The sequence below is a fragment of the Mauremys reevesii genome, linkage group 1, assembly GCF_016161935.1.
Source record: "Mauremys reevesii isolate NIE-2019 linkage group 1, ASM1616193v1, whole genome shotgun sequence".
NCBI lineage: Eukaryota > Metazoa > Chordata > Testudines > Geoemydidae > Mauremys > Mauremys reevesii.
In genome coordinates this window covers 258,850,464-258,868,441 of record NC_052623.1, presented here as the reverse complement: position 1 = coordinate 258,868,441, position 17,978 = coordinate 258,850,464, and the positions used below count along the sequence as shown (strand labels likewise).

General features: G+C 44.2%; 1 protein-coding gene across 1 annotated transcript in view; it reads left to right on the top strand.

Annotated features, from left to right (window-relative positions):
- The window catches only part of SVOPL (SVOP like), a 28,802-nt gene that overhangs the window by 1,034 nt on the left and 9,790 nt on the right, over nt 1-17,978 (top strand). The window contains exons 2-10 of the mRNA XM_039513048.1: nt 3,563-3,703; nt 4,691-4,782; nt 5,781-5,879; nt 6,581-6,652; nt 7,554-7,678; nt 11,427-11,490; nt 13,943-14,068; nt 15,810-15,938; nt 17,028-17,101. Coding sequence (XP_039368982.1) covers nt 3,625-3,703; nt 4,691-4,782; nt 5,781-5,879; nt 6,581-6,652; nt 7,554-7,678; nt 11,427-11,490; nt 13,943-14,068; nt 15,810-15,938; nt 17,028-17,101 — 860 coding nt within the window. The 5' untranslated portion in view covers nt 3,563-3,624. The remainder of the gene's footprint in view (nt 1-3,562; nt 3,704-4,690; nt 4,783-5,780; nt 5,880-6,580; nt 6,653-7,553; nt 7,679-11,426; nt 11,491-13,942; nt 14,069-15,809; nt 15,939-17,027; nt 17,102-17,978) is intronic.

The following is a 17,978-nucleotide window of genomic DNA, read 5'->3' as shown; positions in this document are numbered from 1 at the left end:
GAGATGAACATACAGGGCATGTTTCTGTGCTGCTGCTTCTTTGTAGATGTGAGGCCGGGGGCTTTTTCTCATGACCGCCACAGTGGCACTGTGAAGGATCTATCAGTGTATTTATCTGTCAGCATATTTATCTGTGAAGCATGCAGCCAGTGTGGGAGCACTAGCGAGTGACTAAAACAAGGTTGAGCCTTCTGTTAACATTGATTTGCCAAATGCTTTCTCTGCGCTACCCTCGATTTAGGGTCCTGGTGGGCACCTCACTATCAAACTGTCTGAATCAGCATATGCAGTGGGGATGTAGCCATGTCGGTCCCAGAATATTAGACAGGTGAGGTGGGCGAGATAATCTTGTTTATTGGACCAACTTCTGCTGGTGAGAGAGAAGCTTTCGAAGTGCATGGAACTCTTCTGCAGATCTGGGAAAGGCGCGCCACGCCTCACTGGGAGTACGTTTCCCAGCCCTAAGGCACAGCTCGGTGTAGCTCCAAAGCTTGTCTCTCTCACCAGCAGAAGTTGGTCTAGTAAACAATATTACCTCACCCGTCTCTGATTTTCCTTTCACTTCTGCAGGCTTTGGATCGGGCCCTTACCAGTTAAGAGACCTCCCATCTCTCTCTCCTTTCATCTGCTCTAGTTAGCTGCCTTCCAACCCCGACCCTCCACCACAAACACTGTAATAATAATTATCACTTCACTGCATCAAAGCCAGCTCTGGTTTGGCATACAGCAGCTTTTCAGCAGGGCACAGCAAGATTAGGGCAGGAAGTATTGACAGAGTTGTTTAGGATAAGTCTCTAGCCTTTATAGTTGTGAAGAAGACAATTCAAACCTGGCACGAAGCACTGTTCTCTTTCCAAGGGCTCGTCTAGATAATCCAGTTTAGTCACAATTTATATTGTTTCCACTTATAAATGGTTAAGAATTGGGAATCGACGGTATAAGCATATTACAGGTATGAGTAACATGTTGTGGACAGTTATAAACACCTCAAAGGGAGATGTTATAAACTATACAATAAGCTGCCTATTGACCCGTTGGACTCTGTAACAATCTATAACAAAGATTCTGTAATCTAAAACATCTATTAATCGATTATTAACCCTTTCAAAATACACCTCAGTGTAAAGTGTTGACCTAATTTTGAATGTTTCCAGAATTCAGTCTTTGTTCAGTGTTTGTGTTTCCCAATGTTGACATTTTACATCATTTTTTATCTCGAACTCTCTGTCTGACTCTCTTCAAACTATTTTCTTTTCTGATTTGGCCTTTTGGGCTCTATCTATTTTTGCCTTCCGTGTTCAACCCTCTCTGTCAACATTTCTCTCCTCCGTTGCCTCTCCCCCCTTGCTAGGCCTACTGGGATGGGAAACAGCACGTTGGTCCTGCGCCTGGAAGTGGAATGTGTTTGAGGGTGACTGAGTGTCGCCCTCCAGGGGCCCAACCGAACTCCCACTGATGTAAAAAAGAGAGCCTTCCATTGACTTCACTAGGAGGTGGACCCACATCCCAAATGCAGGTGAGCTCACAGCCCGGCAGCGTTAGTGAACACACCAAGCTTTAACTCCCCAGCCAGCAGAGGAGATCTGTGATTGCCTCCGTTACAATCCAGACCTTTTGGATCTGTTTCCCTACCCCTGAGACAGCAGAATGTGAGCTGGGGGTTAAAACTGTTTGAGGAAGCTGGGTAAAAGAACCTCCTGCTGTTATTGTCATTGAGGAGCGACATCAACAACGGGCAGTGTTTTGCTGGTTATATAATGGGGGTTTAGGTTGCACAGAATACACTGGCAGTGTTGTTCTCAGGCAGCGTATGAAGGGCTTAAGAAAGAGTGCTTAAGAGCACAGATGCGCGATCCCCTTTGATATGTGTGCAGAGTGTTCCAACCTGCTGGGCTTAATTTCAAAGCATGATATAATAATGATTAGCAATTCGAGAGCTCATTATGTCTTTAAAAGAGCTTAGCCAGTGGGAAGTAATCCCCACAACATTCCTGTGAGGTAGGCATTGTCCCCTTTTTACAGACACAAGGAAGATTTAAGGCCTAACTCCCTTAGGCATCTTTGCAAATCCCAGCCTCAACAGCTGTCTTCACCCCCAAGAAGTCCTTTCAGTGCAAGGTCAAGGGTGCCGCTGGTGGCTGGAGGGGGACAGTGTTAAGGTAGCTTGCATTGGCTGCTGCCCATGTTAATCCCCATTGCGTGCAGAGAAAGAGGATGGCAATCCCTAATGTTGTCCGTCTGGTCCTTTCCCCAGCACTGCTGGTACCTCAAGTGAAACCCAATGTGTATCTGTTTCTGAGGAAACAGGAAAAGCAGGCAGAATTCCAAGTCAAAGGAGTCCCACACAACAGCACAACCCTCTTTCCTACATTCTCAGTGCATGTATGTAATGAGGAACCTGCCCCTACTGGGACTTCGTCTGGAGCTGTGCTCTCATTTGTGTCACGCGAGAGTCTCCCCTAAGCAGGAGGTGGCTCTTTTGCCAGCCAGGGTGGAAAATGTTTTTGTTGCATCCCCACTCCTCTTCCAAACAGCCAAGAAAAAAACCCCCAAAACACCTGAGCATCACAGTGGCACAGCATCCTCTGGAAGTTGGCGCCTAAGGCAACTGCCCTTTTTACCCTCCCCTAGAACCAGCCCTGTGGCGAAGAGTGAGTAGCAGAACTGTGCAGAGGAGGGAAATTTCACTTTGTGAAGGATTTGGTGCTTTCTAAATTGGGCTTTGTTCTGCAGCAGAGCAAAACCAGAAAATTTCAAAATTCTCCATGAAGGAAAATTCTGAAACATTTTGTTTTTTGTTTTCAAGTCAGTTTTTGACACTTTAAATGTTTTGTATGCATCATAACATATACTATAATACAAAATTCAAATGAAAAGTCCTTTTGTAATGAAAAATATAAATGTTCCATTACAAAAACGTGAAAACAGGTTGTTTAAATGTTATTGGAACTTTTTTCCAGTTTTCTTCCAAAACAAAGTTCTGGTGAAATCAACCTGATTCAGTGAAGCATTTAGATTTTGGTGCAAGCACACTCCGTCTCTCTGTGAAGAGAGAGGCTATTACTACTCTAAGGAAAATGTTGGAAAGTCAACATTCATACAGTCTCCCATTTAGGTTACCTGATTCCTTCCTTGCCTTCTTTTCCTTGAGTGAACACAAACCCACAGCATGCTAAGCACCCTGCAGACAATGACTTCTGCTCATACAGCACCTTTCACTTGAGGATCTCAAATCTCTTTATAAATGTTGATTAAAAAGCCTCCACAATACCCCACGAAGGTATATGAGTGTTAGCCAACATGTTTTAGTAGCTTCATTGGACTTTTCATGGATAGACCAGGATGGTGACTGACCTTTGCCAATTTGAATCAATTGTCCTGTGACAGCCCTTCTCATTTTTAATCTAAACACACACCAAGAGGAGGGAGGTGGGAACCCTTAACATTTCCTATTAACATTCTCTGACGCTAAGAGAGTTTAAACTGCCCTCACTTCCACCAGTCTTGCATTAGAAATTGCTTGATGGCTCATTATTAAGACAGGGTTGTGACTATCTTGTAGGTTGGAAAGTGAAATCAAAGAAATCTCCATTGTCATCTTTGGGAACCCGACGAGAGCTGAAGATGGCCGCCCAGCAAAAAGAAGTATCAAATGCCATTGGCCTGGAGGAAATAGGCACTGAGAGGCAAGAACCCAAGAAAGGTTGGTTCACATAAGCTGGACTGAGGGTGGTGCTTGTCACCTCTCTGTAAGGTGTGGCAGTCTGGGTTGGGGTTGGGGGTGGCTTCCCCAGCCCGTCCTGGACTTCACCCACATAGAACCCTACCACTTGCATACGTGATGAGCAAGTGTCTGCTGGGATAAATAGCCAGCCCTCTGGATGCTACTCTGTGATAGCAACTAAGCAAGAGAATTTTACCCTAATATAGTTTAAAGGTAGATTTTAGCACTTTCTATTAAGCTTATTTTAAAGCAATTTATGCAAGGAAAGCTTGGACCCACTCCTCAGCTGTGCCATGCTTATGCTGAAGATGGAAAAGTAAAGTTGGCACTAAGCTCTTCAGCAGCTGACCTGACCTACAGCACAGGTTAGAGCAGCCGGCTTGTAACTGTCATCTGGGGCCGTTAAAATAACAAGGATTACTGGGCTGCAGTGAGCTCTGGCCTTCCTCCCATTCTGAAATGCCAACTGTGCTGGGGAAAGTACTATTATCCCAGCTATTACAGCTGGGAAACAGAGGCCCACAGACAGTAAGTGACTTGCCCACGGTCACACCAGAAATCTGTGGTAGAGATGGGAAATGAGCCCAGGGCTCCAGCATCCCAGTACAGTTCTCTAACCCTAAACCATTAATTCTTCCTTGGTCTATGCAACACATACAATAGCTCAGAATACTATATGAAAAGCACTGGATGATAGACCTCTTCCTTCCTTCCATGCACGTTCTATATCATCACTAGTTACCCATCATCTCCCGATTTTATCTCTCTCTCTTATTTTGTTGAATCTCTAAAATGCCCAGCTTCTAGGGGCTCTAGTGCTGCTTAGTTGAAATAACATCTTGGGCACAGATGGAGTTTCCAACAGCTTTCCTGCCATTACACAATAACAAAAAGTGGTTCTGTTTTGCAAGGAACGTACTTAGGGGTGATCGCAGTTCTAACACTCTCTTTCTCTTTGATGTTTAGAGCAGAAGACATTTACAGTGGAAGAGGCTGTGGAAACCATCGGGTTTGGGCGGTTTCATATAGCGCTTTTCCTGATCATGGGCAGTACTGGTGTAGGTTTTCATTGTCTACTAACTTGAGCCTAAAAATCCGATTACAGTCTCCATATTAATGTGAAGCAGAATTCATAGATTCTAGGCTCACTTCTCACCTCACCTATCACACACCATTGACTTAACGGGGGTTGCATGGGTGTACATGGGTCAGCATTTATCATTCTTGGTTCCCTTTCCTTTCTTCTTTGTGTAACAAGCCATCCTGAAAAACACGGAAACACCACAGTCGTCACCTGGGCTCAGACCTGAGAGTGACTGCACCCAAAGTGTTATAATTTGAGCTAAAAGAGTGACTCCGTTAGCTATGAGTAAATAGCAGGCTCTTATCTTTGCTGTTGCCAGCCACTAGTGGGCGACATGGTCACACGCATTAAACCAACATAGTACAATTGCACTTCCCAGCCAATATTTTCAAAAGTGGGTGCCTCAAGTTAAAACTCTTAAATTCAGAGTTAGACACTGAGAGAAGCAGCTTGATTTTTCAAGAGTCTGAAGGACAAAGCAGCCTCCACCAATACACATGGGCAGGGACAGAGGACCCTGTCAGTCTCCAGCTCTCTTAAAAATAAATTGAGACGCTTCCCTCTGAACCCCTCCCACCATGTTTCCAAGAGTTCACAACTTTCTAGTCAAGACAAAGACTGGGTTCTCCAGCAGGCCTTGTAAATGGTTATATTCTCTGAGTCCCCTACCACAGTAACTGTTCTTTGAAGGACTGAGATTCCAACCGATGTGGGAGGGAGGTACATTGCAGAGGTACTGTGTATACTCCATATCAGGGGCTGAGGGAGATGCCAGTTCCATGGTTCCTTTGTCTCTGCCTGCAGAATACTCCAGGTTGGTTCTGGAAAGAGTACGTGTATTGTTCCAAATAGATGGTCTGACTTTTGGTCACCCTAGTGCGACTGGGATTTTTTTCCCCAATATGCAAAGGAATTGTTCACTGTACTGACACTGGAACCAGACTTTGCTAATGTGCATGTTTGTTCTTGAAGGTGGTCGAAGCCATGGAGATCATGCTAATAGCTGTTGTTTCTCCACTCATCCGTTGTGAGTGGCAACTTAATGACTGGCAGGTGGCTTTAGTAACAACGGTATGTGGCATTTATAACCCCTTAAGCTTGTACTCTGTTAACATTGCCAGGGGAAGGAGCTGTTTGGTTTAGTTTAAATGCACATTTGACCAGACCAGAAGATGCTCAGATGCTATGGGGAAAAGGGACAAGATGCTCATGCTATGGAGAAAAGGGACATATGAGTACTCAGAAAATTGTCGCCTAATATATACTAATTTTAGTTATTTATAGACTCTTCCACAGGGCAGTATCTGAACCCATCACAGATGTTAATGAATTTAATCTCCCAACAGCCCTTTGAGGGAGGGACATGTTATCATCATTTTACAACTGTGGAAACTGAGGCAAAAAGAATAACTGAATAGCCCAAAGTCACACAACAAGCATGTGGCACAGTCAAGGTTAGAATCCAGATCTTCTGAGTTCAGTGCCTTCATCACAAGACCATCCTCTCCCTCTTAAAGATTTGTCGTAGTTTATCCGAAGTATCAGTCCCAGGACTGAAATAGAAGAGGATGCTACAGCTCTGGATTAAGACAGCTTGGGCAAGCTGTGAATGGGGAAACCTGACCATGTACATGGCTCAAGTCACAGTTATAATCCCTCGGTTTCAGGTGTATTAAGTTCAACCATGCATTTAAGAGCAGTGTCACATAATAGGTACAAGGTGTGGAAAAACCCTTGCTGATTAACCAAGGCAATGTTTTAATCCCTCTTAGATGGTGTTTTTTGGCTATATGATATTCAGTATACTCTTTGGACTCTTAGCTGACAGATATGGCCGCTGGAAGGTGAGTGAAAGTTCTGGAGCATTCCATTTGAGTTGCTTTTAACAACAGAGCCAGGCCCGATGGCAGAACATAATAACAACAAGGTTAGCACTGACACAGATGTTACACCTTTAACCACATCACCGAATCAATCTTTGTGAGGGGGCTATTGTTGTTGATATCCCCCTTTACTCACACACTTGTCCAGGGCTGCACAGTGAAACAATGGCAGGGCTGGGCTGAGAATTTAGGACATTTTCAAACATGGGTTCCTACAGGTAAGCCTCTGAAAGGTAATCGCAGAACATGGTGGGCGCCATTAGATGGCTCGCAAACTATTTAAAGGGATACTATCCTATTCCTAAGCACTCCACATCTCAGTGTTAGAATTGGTTCTGAAAGCAGAGCCCTTGTGTTTCTCGCGATGGGCAGCCAGACTATATGACAATGAGCGCTTGTGACAGAGAATATAGTATTTGCACTGTGGATGGTTGTTGGAAGGGTTCAGAAGCATTCAAAGGTTTATGGATCCTTGCTCCCTTTCACTTCCCCTTGAGCATGATCTAAAGCCCTTCGAAAGCCTGCTCTTGGATCAGGGTCTTTCAAGAGGTCAGTGTGGAAGAATGGGGCCAACTGACCTGTAGGTGGCGCTAACTAAGGAGGAACCCTGGCCCACCTCTATTTATTTAAAGAGTCTCTCGGGCTACATCTGAGCTGGTTGTGATGACGCTCCTATCAGCTTAATAACTCCTGCCTCTGAAGTAACCTGTAGTGTAGACAAAATCTCAGAGCCTGATGCTTTGAATTTCCATTTGGGGTCAGCTGATCTGTGCTTTATTTATGCCCCAAGTCCGCAAAATATTCAATCCTATGTTTGAAGTGCTGTCCTGAACAGGGATGTTTTCTAATCTTTCCCTTCCAGATTCTGCTGATCTCTTTCTTATGGGGGGCCTATTTCTCCTTGCTGACATCATTTTCCCCATCGTACATCTGGTTCGTTTTCCTCCGGGCCATGGTGGGATGCGGTGTGTCAGGCCACGCACAAGGGTAACATTGTACTTTGAGCACTGTAGCACTGGAAGCAATAGGCAAATAGAAATCAAGAACACCTTTTAAGGGGAGGAGATCAGCTGAAGTCTCCCCATGTCTCATGTGATTAAGTGTCACATTTAGTAAGTAGTAGAGCTGGTTGCATGAGGAGTGTATGTGGAAAAAATAAATTTTCATTTTATGCCAAAGAAGAGGTCATTGAAATTTTCCAACCAGTGTAAGCAAGTGAAAAACTTACTGGCAAGCTGGCTAATGTGCCCTTTTTTTTCAAGGGCAAAGAGGAAAAGACCTATAGTACTTGGTTAGCCCTGGTAGCCAGACTAGAATGCACTTTGAATTGATCTAATTTTGTTAGACTCAGTCTGTTAAAAGTGATAACACAGTTCTATTAAACTGTAGTGCTCTGCAGATTACGAGTTCAATCCACAGCATCCTGGGGTTAGTAGAGGCTGGATGCTTCATAAAGTTTAAGGCCAGAAGGGACCATTACATCATCAAGTCTGACCTCCTGTGTATATCAGGAGATAGAATTTCCCCCATTTCCCTCTGTATTTAGCCCATGGAGTGATGTGGAAGCAGTTTATTTCATCTCAGGCAGGCAGGGGCAATCATGAGGAGTAGACAGTCAACCAGGGACTTCTTGAGAGGGCTGAGAATAAAGGGGAAATGAGGGAAAATTCCCCCATCCACTTTACCAGAATTTCAAGGAACCCTTCTGAACATAGCTTTAAGTTACATTCCCAAAGTTCTAAACAATCTAGATTAGAGCAGGGCAGCTAGTTTACACTAAATGAATGACAATGGCTTATCAAATGGTATATGTGGAGTAATTGTAGCTGTGTCAGTGCCAGGATATTAGAGAGTGAGTGAGGTAATTCCTTTTCTTGGACTAACTACTGGTGGTGAGAGAGACAAGTTTTTGAGCTACACAAAGCTCTTCCTCAGGACTTTGGTTATGGCTACACTACAGTTTAAGTGAGAATAAGCTATCCCCTATGACTGATGTAAGTTACTCTGACCTAAGTGCTGGTGTGGACAGTGCTACGTCAGCATGAGAGCTTCTCCCTCGTAGCTAGCACCGCTCACGGGGGCCGGAGTAATTAAGTCAATGGGAGATCCGCCTTCTTCTGTTGGCATAGAGCATGTGCACTACAGCTGGGCCGCTGTAAGCTCTGTAATGTAGCCATAGCTTTCCTCACGTCTATCTCAGGCCCAGACCTGAAGTCTGGTCCAAGAAAAGAGATTGTCTCACCCATCTTGGCTCTCTCATGGCTTATCAAACACATTTGATAAGGGACAAATAAACAGGTAATAAATGTGTAAATGTTACTTTGCAGTAAACAAAAAAAAATCAACACAATTCTGTTTTCATAATGGAATGTTTTACGAGCATAGTACCTTTGTACTGAAATGTAAATGCAGTGCGTACTTGGAAACCGCAGCGTTAAATGTTACATAGTCTGTGTTGTAGCGAACACTTTCAGTACTTCCTCTTCGAAAAAAGCTTTTACGCTGTAACACTGACATTCACAACACTGACAGCCCTTCTATTCCTAACCCCCAACCAACCAAGAACAACAAAAGAAGAAAAAGAGGGGAAAATAACTAAATCTTAAAAATGTAAACAAAAACTCTACCGCAAGTACAGTTTTTACTGGGAAAAGGTAGAAGTACTAGAGATTACATGAAATCCACAGTGGAATTTGCTGTTGCTATTCTTTTTTTGTGGAAGGTGCTCAGATGTTGTGGAGATGAGAGGCGGTGTAAAACCTGAGAGAGAGAGAGACTTTACATATTTCAGTCTTTCCCCACTAAATGGATATTAGATACCCACCCTGTGCTTTCCTTCATGAAAATCTCAGCATGGAAAGTGAGATTAAAGGCTCATGAATTCCACAAGGATTAAACACATGGGAGTCAATGCAAATAAAAAAGCTAAAGACAAGAGCTGTCCAGGTAACCTATTATGGTGTGTTCTGTTGTTGGAAGCCTGGATTCACAGGCAGAGGTTGGAAGTGGAGCTGGTCAATATTTTTTTGGCCCAACCATTTTCCCACTAAAACATGAAGCTTTGTCAAAAATGAAAATTTTCATAGGATAATGTAATTTTTGATTATTTCTTTAATTGTTTTGACAGAAATTTTTGAAATAAAGCAAAACATTTGATTTCAAATTGAAATTCTTATTTGTTTGGGTTTTTCAAAAATTGAAACATTTTCAAAAATTTTAAATTTCAGATTTTGGGGTTTTCTTCTTCCCCTTCCCCATCCTTTTTCACCACTGAATGTAAGAGCTGAATGATGTATGTTGGTTTTTTTCCCATCACTTTTTCCGGCTTGGTTTGGTTTGGTTTGGGGTTTTTTCTCCCTCCATTTTCTCCCACTTGGACTTTCTGCAACATATTCAATTCTGGAAAAGTTAGAGTGGCAAAAGGAAAAATAAAACTCTGTAACTTTTTCAAAGCAGGGAGGGATAGCTCAGTGGTTTGAGCATTGGCCTGCTAAACCCAGGGTTGTGAGCTCAATCCTTGAGGGGGCTACTTAGGGATCTGGGGCAAAAATTGGTCCTGCTAGTGAAGGCAGGGGGCTGGACTTGATGACCTTTCAAGGTCCCTTCCAGTTCTAGGAGATTGGTATATCTCCAATTATTTTATTTTTTTCCCTAAAAGTTATGGTGGGAAGAAAAAAACGTGAAGAACCCCTTCCCATGCACATATTATTCCTTTTTTTTGCACTCAGTGGCAAAAGGGAAAAAAAGGAAAGAAGGAAATGTAAATTAAAAATATTGAAAATTCAAAATTTTTTGAAAAAAAAAATTCACCAAAGATTTTATGGAAAAGCTGTTTCATTTCAAACCCTGCAACATGGAAACAATTTGTCATTATTTCCCCCCTCCCTCCCTTTTCCCACTGGCTCTCTCTGGTAGTGCAAGGCTGCAGGGCACTTGGACCTTGGGAAAGAAACAGTGCCCTGCAGAGGTCACTATTCTCAACCAGGGACACTGCTGGCCGGGTAGTGAACAGACTGACGAATTGCAAAGCGGCTTCAATCCAATGTGAAAGGTTTTGACTCACGTCCAGGCTCTGGGTATAGGCAGGGGAAGAGAGAAGCCCCTTGGGATACCTAACCAAAACCAGCCTTTCTTTAACTTCACATCACACAGAGTGCATAGCATTTAAACATGGAGTTCAAACAGCCCCACAGCTCCTTCCCTTAGAGGTGTGCATGATGCAAAGTGCCAGCACTCAGATTCTTGTATCCTGAGATTATGTCCTCTAGTGTGCTACTGGATTGACATTACATAGCCTCCTTGTCCCTGTGGGCAGATATTTGTGCAGCATGTCGTGTTAAACTAGGTTGATATTTGGCAGCAATCTTTGCTGCAGGGGCAGTAACATTACAGGATTGCTGACATGGAGGAGGGGACACGCTCTGTCAAAGGACCAGAGACTCTTCACTGAATTACAAGCTTAGGGTCAAACCCTCATCAGCTGTAAATGGACACAGTTCCAGTGAAGTCAGTTGAGTTACACCCATTTACTTCAGCTGAGGATCTGGCTCTATGGTATGCAATGAGTCATGCTCACAAATGCTATGCACATTTATTTGTTCGGCACCCAATTTTCAGTTGCTAGCAGTGAAAGAGCTACTATAATTCTATTGACTGACAGTGGAGTCTAAGATTGACTGAGCTGGCATTTCAGCTGCATGCAGATTCTCACTCTCTCTGCATTTTTTTTTTTCAGACTTATCATAAAAACCGAATTCTTGCCTACAAAATACCGAGGGTATATGTTGCCCTTATCTCAGGTAAGATAAAATTCATTACAGCCCAGAGTCCCAGCTTTCCTGTGGCTGGCTCAGAAAGCAGAATTCTAGCCAGTTTTCATGTGTTCCACTATATCTGAATATGTATTACACGCAGTGAGGGTATCTCATTCTCAGCGTGTGTCACAGTGAACACTGCATTATTAAACATGTGCACAGATGTGCAGAAGAAAAGCAATTTCTTTTCTGATAATTGGCTGCTCTGTACATGGCATTGAGACATTGATTGACAGCTGACATCCAGCCTTTTGGTTGCCATGTTGATAAATGCGTCTGTTGCCTGTTCTAACAGTATCACCCCAACAGGCTGTCAGTCAGGAGCTGGGTCAGTCGCGCAATCTCATTTCAAGATAATAGCATATACAGCGGCTAAAAATTGAAACAGAAATGTGCTCCACACCGGTCGACGGGACTCTGTCTATCTGGAAGCAATTTTCAGTACTCAGACTGGGGCTGGCCCAGGACAAATAAATCAGCACATGCGCCGTATACCTTTGGAGATGAATTCCTAATCCGATTTAGGTCATAATAAGAGATTCATTAGGTGGTCCCATGTGAGTCCCCAATTGATGCACATCAAAAACTCATCATCTAGTGTGGCATAATGGGCAGTCTCTGTCCAGGACTGGGTGATTGGCTCGGAGCTGGAAAAGCTAAAGGTGCAGTAGGTCAGGTCTTAGCTCCATTAAGGGAACTGTGTGGGTGGCCAGGAATGGAGCAGCATAGATTGTTCCGAGTTAGGACTGAGGTGCACTGGGACAGGTTGTACTGCCTAGCAAGGGCTGATTAAATCTGAAGATGTTGAATTATTTCTTGTGGATGATTTGTCCAGTGAATTTAGCACTTTTTCCATGGGTTTCTGGAATTATCTGCAAAGAGCTCCTGACACACAATTTGTTCAATTGCCCAACCAGCAGGGGTGCCAGAGCCTTCCCAAAAGTGAGGGCCCCAGGGCCCCTGAGGCCCAGCCACTTCCCCTCCTCTCCCCCTGGAGGCCCCACCCCTTACCCCGCCAGAAGCTGGAGCGGGGCTGTAGAACCCGTGCCCCCCTGGCCGTGTTCCCATCCCCCAGGCCTCCTGCCCAGGGCAGCTGGAGGGCCCCAGGCTCCCCACAGCTGCCTGTGACCTGGCTCCGGCCGGGGGGTGGGGCCTCGGAGCTGCAGCCCAGCCATGATAAGATCCATGTGGGCAGCTGTGGAGATCCTGGGTCCCTCCACCTGCCTGAGGGGGCTGAGGGGGTGCTGAGAGCAGACCCTGGCTGTGTCCCCACCCCTCAGGTCCTTCTCCCATGGCAGATGGAGGGGCTGCAGCTCCCTGCTTGCACCAGGCTGGGACTCCGAGCCCCCCTGGCTGGAGCTGGGTCAGGGGGAGCCGCGTGGGGAGCCGGCATGGCGTCACAGGTCCTCCACTTCCACCTGTCCTGGGCCGGGCGGGGAGCTCAGCCCCCCCCCCCTCACTACGGGAAGGTGGAGGGTCCACACGCGTGGCTCCTGTAACTGCCCAGGCTCCCCTCCCCGGCCGGGCTCCGTGCTGGCCTGGAAAGGGGATGGGGCCTTGGGGGAAGAGGAGGGGACGGGGGTAGGGTCCACCCTGGCAGGCCTGTCCACTTTCAGAAAGTGAAAGGGCCCTGGGCCCCCTTCCCCCCCCCCCCAGCACCCCTGTCAACCAAGAGCTATGCAAACATATATTGCCCTCTGGCTTATTCATGGCCTTGCAGCAATGAGTATTTGCTTTTCATTATTCTCTGTTTGAGCCATTGGCTTGGTCACTTAAGCCATTGTTTCTGTTCTCGCCTCAGATCTATAAACAGGAGAAATCCTTTGATCATTATTTAGTATTTATTTTCCCTGACCCCCAGGTTACTCAAGGGGCAGATTGTGGCTTTTATTAATTTGTTTGCTGTTTGTTGTCGCTTACCTTATTTGTGTACGTAAATAAAGCATTTGTCCTAATGGCTACAAGAGAACTTCAAGGACACACATGCTTGCAGGTATTGGGCCAGATTCTCCTCTGGTGTAAAAATCAGTGGAACGTATGGCTCACTATTTGCACTAGTGTTCATAGCACTATTGCCTTCCACAAACCTTCTTATAAGAAAAAAAAAAAGCTCATTCATACGAATAATGAAGCAAATAAAAAGGCTCATGAATACCAGGGAAGCAGATTAAAGGGTTTCATTTGGAATGATAACCACACATGGCTTTCTGTGTTAACCACAGCTAACTGAAACCAGCCTGGGCCCAGTCCCACCAAAACTTTGGCCCAGCTCACTCCAAAAATTCAACTCCCTTGACTGTCTGGGTCAAATCTCTACTGTATTTTATGGTGTGAATAGGGAAGGTTGCTGAGACAAGAATGAGACCACCAGGGGTTAAAATATACAAACAATAGCCATTGTCTCCTTTATTGTAACCTCTCACTTTCCATTTGAAAGGTCTTTTGGTTGGCAGGTTCCTTATTAATTATTGGATTGGCATCAGTGATTAACCCGACCATAGGCTGGCGCTGGCTGATCAGAATCGCCTCTATTCCAGGCATCATTCTCATCCTGGCATTTAAGGTGAGAACACCACTTCCTCCCACCCAAAAGAACACACTAGGTCTGGAATCTCTAGGTATATTTTGCCATCAGACGACATAGACATCAGAATTTGGTAGCCTGCCCCAGTGGTCCTGTTTCACCATAACCCACATCAGCCCTCCCATGGAGACAAACTTTGAAGAGCCCACACCAGCCACCAGCAATCAGGGACCTGCAGGAGACAGTCTCTTGCTACAGATTGGCTGCTCCTTCATAGCATCCCAAGACTACGGCATCGGTGTTCTGATATTATGGTGGTGGGGAAGAGAAGATAGATGAGATTAGCTTGGATTAGATTACATAGAAGCTTGCAATTCATACACTGGCAAATTTAGGAATTTGTTGCTGTCATCCCTATATATATACCCCATCCTCGTAAGTCTTTACATTTTGTAGAACTAAGTGAATAATTCACAACAATGTACCCAACAAAGTTAACCTTTAACTTCCATCATATTTATTCAGGGCAGAGCGTATTTTCTCTCTCTGGACTGATGTGAACAATTCTCTGTGAATATCACTCTTTGAGCTATGTTGATTAGCTGTGATTGGTCAGATAAATCACATAGACGTTAAAATCCATTCCCTGATCGTATGAGTGCCCGAGCATGTCTGAGGATGTGTATACACTGCAGGCAAAAATGTGATTTGCAGCTTGGGTAGACATCATCGCTCTAGTTTTAATTGATTTAGCACAGCTAAAAATAGCAGTGAAGGCATGCTGTACAAAACTGCCTGGTCCCCTGGAATATGGATTCACTTTCCAAATCCATGCTGAAGCCTGTGCTCCTGCATCTTCACTGCTATATTTAGGCCTATATTATGCCTAGCCAAGCTGCAATCACAACTTCGATTGCAGTGTTGACATGGCCTGAGATAAATACTTCTGCTTGCAAATATAAACTAGGATCTCTAAATACCCGTATCTTGAAATTTGACTTCTCTGAACATCTCTGCTAGTAAAACTGTGCTACATGATTTGTTAATAGAAATAATAAAACAAAAGGCACAAGCATGGCCAAGCAAATGCCTTTAAAAATTCAAGCACTTCTTTCTGTAATGGTCACCCAGTTCTACTTATTTTGTGATCAATGCGAAGGATGAGTGAAACAGTCTGGTTAAACTAATGCCCCCCAATTCTGTCCATCCCTTGAAATGAATCCAAAATCTGTTTGGAGTCTGGGAAGCTTTTATTAAGAGGGAGTGGTTTGTTGTTAGTCTCAACTTACAATGTCAGATTCAAGTTAGGTTTTGTTTAATTATTATTTTTATTTCACTGTTTTGTTTGGTTTTCCCACAGTTTTAAAAAAGACATTTTCTTTTTATTGCTTGGCTGTTCCAGAATGCTGTATAACAGAGTTCAGTAGTTACGTTGGTTCTCTGAGAACCCACTGAATATGTGCAAGGAATTGCTGTTATTCAGAGCACTTATCTAGCACAGTTGATATACTGGACCAGATCCTCAGGTTGGGTAAATCAACATAGCTCCACTGAAGTTGATGGCGTTACACCAATTTACACCAGCTGAGGGTCTGGCTTAATATTTACAAATGTGCATTCTCAGTGAATTGGAAAACGGAACCATGCAGATGGGAAACAGCAAAAAAGAAGGGAGAAATCCAATAACTATTGGGTCTGTATATTGTCCCGACACTTAAGTAAAGCTCTGTCTTGCTGCCTAAAGCTGTAAAAGCTCTTCCTAACCAACCTGTATTTGCAGTTCATTCCAGAGTCTGCTCGGTACAATGTATCTACTGGAAATAACAAAGCCGCCGTTGCAACACTGGAGAGGATTGCCAAGATGAACCGCTCAGTAATGCCAGAAGGGATCTTGGTGGAGCCTGTTCATGTGAGAGTTAAAGTATCTTCTCTCATCATGCTAATGGGTGATTGGATAGGTCCTGGGGCACAAGACACAGGATTACTGGGATTCTAGGAGATGGGGCTATCTTGCCTAAGCTTTTCATGTTCTAAGCTTTTCTACTATATCTGGCATCATTCCAAAGGAATATTAAATGCCACGATAGAGGCTGTCATTTCTCTATTGAAAAGAGAGTAATCTTAGCCCTTTCATTTTAATGGGCTTGTTTATTATATTCTTCTTCTCATTCAAAGGAACATAATGTTGGGAAAATGTTTGCTTTTGCTAGCATAAAAAAGGGTTCCAGGAGAGAGCACCCCCTTTGGCCTGGTTAGATCCCTTAGCAGTCTTGTCCGAGTTGCTGAGAGATTTGGCAGCAGCTCTCTGGGTGCAGGAAATTCATGATCTCCCTTCCTGGAAGATCTGTTCATCCAAACTCCTTTTTGAGGTAAATGGCCCTACAGGACACTGAAACAATCATCTCCTGCCTGCAAGAGCATAGCTTATCGGTGACCATGGAGAAGAACCATCTGGTTCTGAGTCAGAGACCACAGCACTTCAGAGTGATGCTAGCCCAGCCAAAGAGAAGGACATGAGACAATTGCAGGTTGTTGGCCTGACTCAATGATTGACAACTGCACCCTGGTATCAGTAAGATTCCTCATACAGCTCCAGGGCATGCTAGTATCAAGTGTGGAAAGTCTCCAGGTGGCACATTTCCAGATGAAGAGCTACAAAGATTCCTCCTCCCACTCCTTGTGCCAGGGCTGGACAGAGCATGGCTTGCTGCCCCAGGTATGCAGTCCAACTCCTCCAATGGGAGGTCCTATGGAAGTCAGTGGGGCTGCACATGGACTTACAGGATCATGGCAACTTCCCCACACATTCTCTCCACAGCCTTTCCCTTTTGGTGCTCTTTAATCTCCAAGTTCATCTGTGTGCAGCTGCCGTGTTACATGTCTGCCTTTCAGCTCAGCAAACACATTAGTGTGTAGAAATACATGGCAGCACCAGAAAATTAGTCCATAGAGAAAAGATACTTATCTAATCTTGTGTTTTCTATTAAATAATTTGCAGGAAAAAAGAGGTAGATTCAGTGATCTATTGGACTCCAAATACTTACGAACCACTTTGCAAATATGGATCATATGGTAAATATGTTATTTGGTTTTGGTTATCGTTTATAGCATAATTCTTTCATTTGAACAGGGATAGGAGCCTGATTAAAAGTCTCCCATTGACTCGCAAGCGAGTTGGATCAGACTCTGAGTGACCTACAGAGACATCCAGTGTAGCTGGAACAGGAGGAAACATCTGAATTGGTTTTAAGATTGCTCCCTCATCCTGGTCTTTCCCAAAATGAGAACTGGTGCTCCACCAGCTGCCTCGGTAGCACAGCCAGAGTACCAGTGAAATAGGTTTCAGACAGAATGTTGTTAGGTCTTATTGATTCCATTGGCTTTGGAAAACTAAATGTGAACAGAAGATGAATATCATCTGAAGTCTCATAAGTGGGCCTCATGTAGATCAAAATACAATTTAATGGCACCATTGTCTAGAATTATAATAAGACAAGGTGGGTGAGGTCATATCTTTTATTGGACCAACTTCTGTATAGTTCAAATCAACAGGAGTTGGCCCAATAAAAGATAGTGCCTCATCCACCTTGTCTCTCTCAGATCCTGGGACCACTGCAAACTAGAATTGTAATGTGCAGATAATGGGTGTGTGAAAATTCAGCAACCCAGAATCTTTGTATATCGGTCCCTGAATCTTATATGATTTTTCTATTTTTGTAAAATATAGTTTTCCACACGTATAAATCAGCTTATAGGCTCCCGTCCTCTGTGTACTTAGCATTCTCCCTGCATTCAGTATGCAGGTCTTTTGATAGCTTGTAATTCTTCAACTGCTGGGGGGGGGGGGGGAATGAAAATCACTTCTTAGCTTGTTTATGATGAGGGACATGCCGAATTAGTTGATGATGTTGCAACAAGGCTGCCATCATTAATATTCTGCTCGTGACAG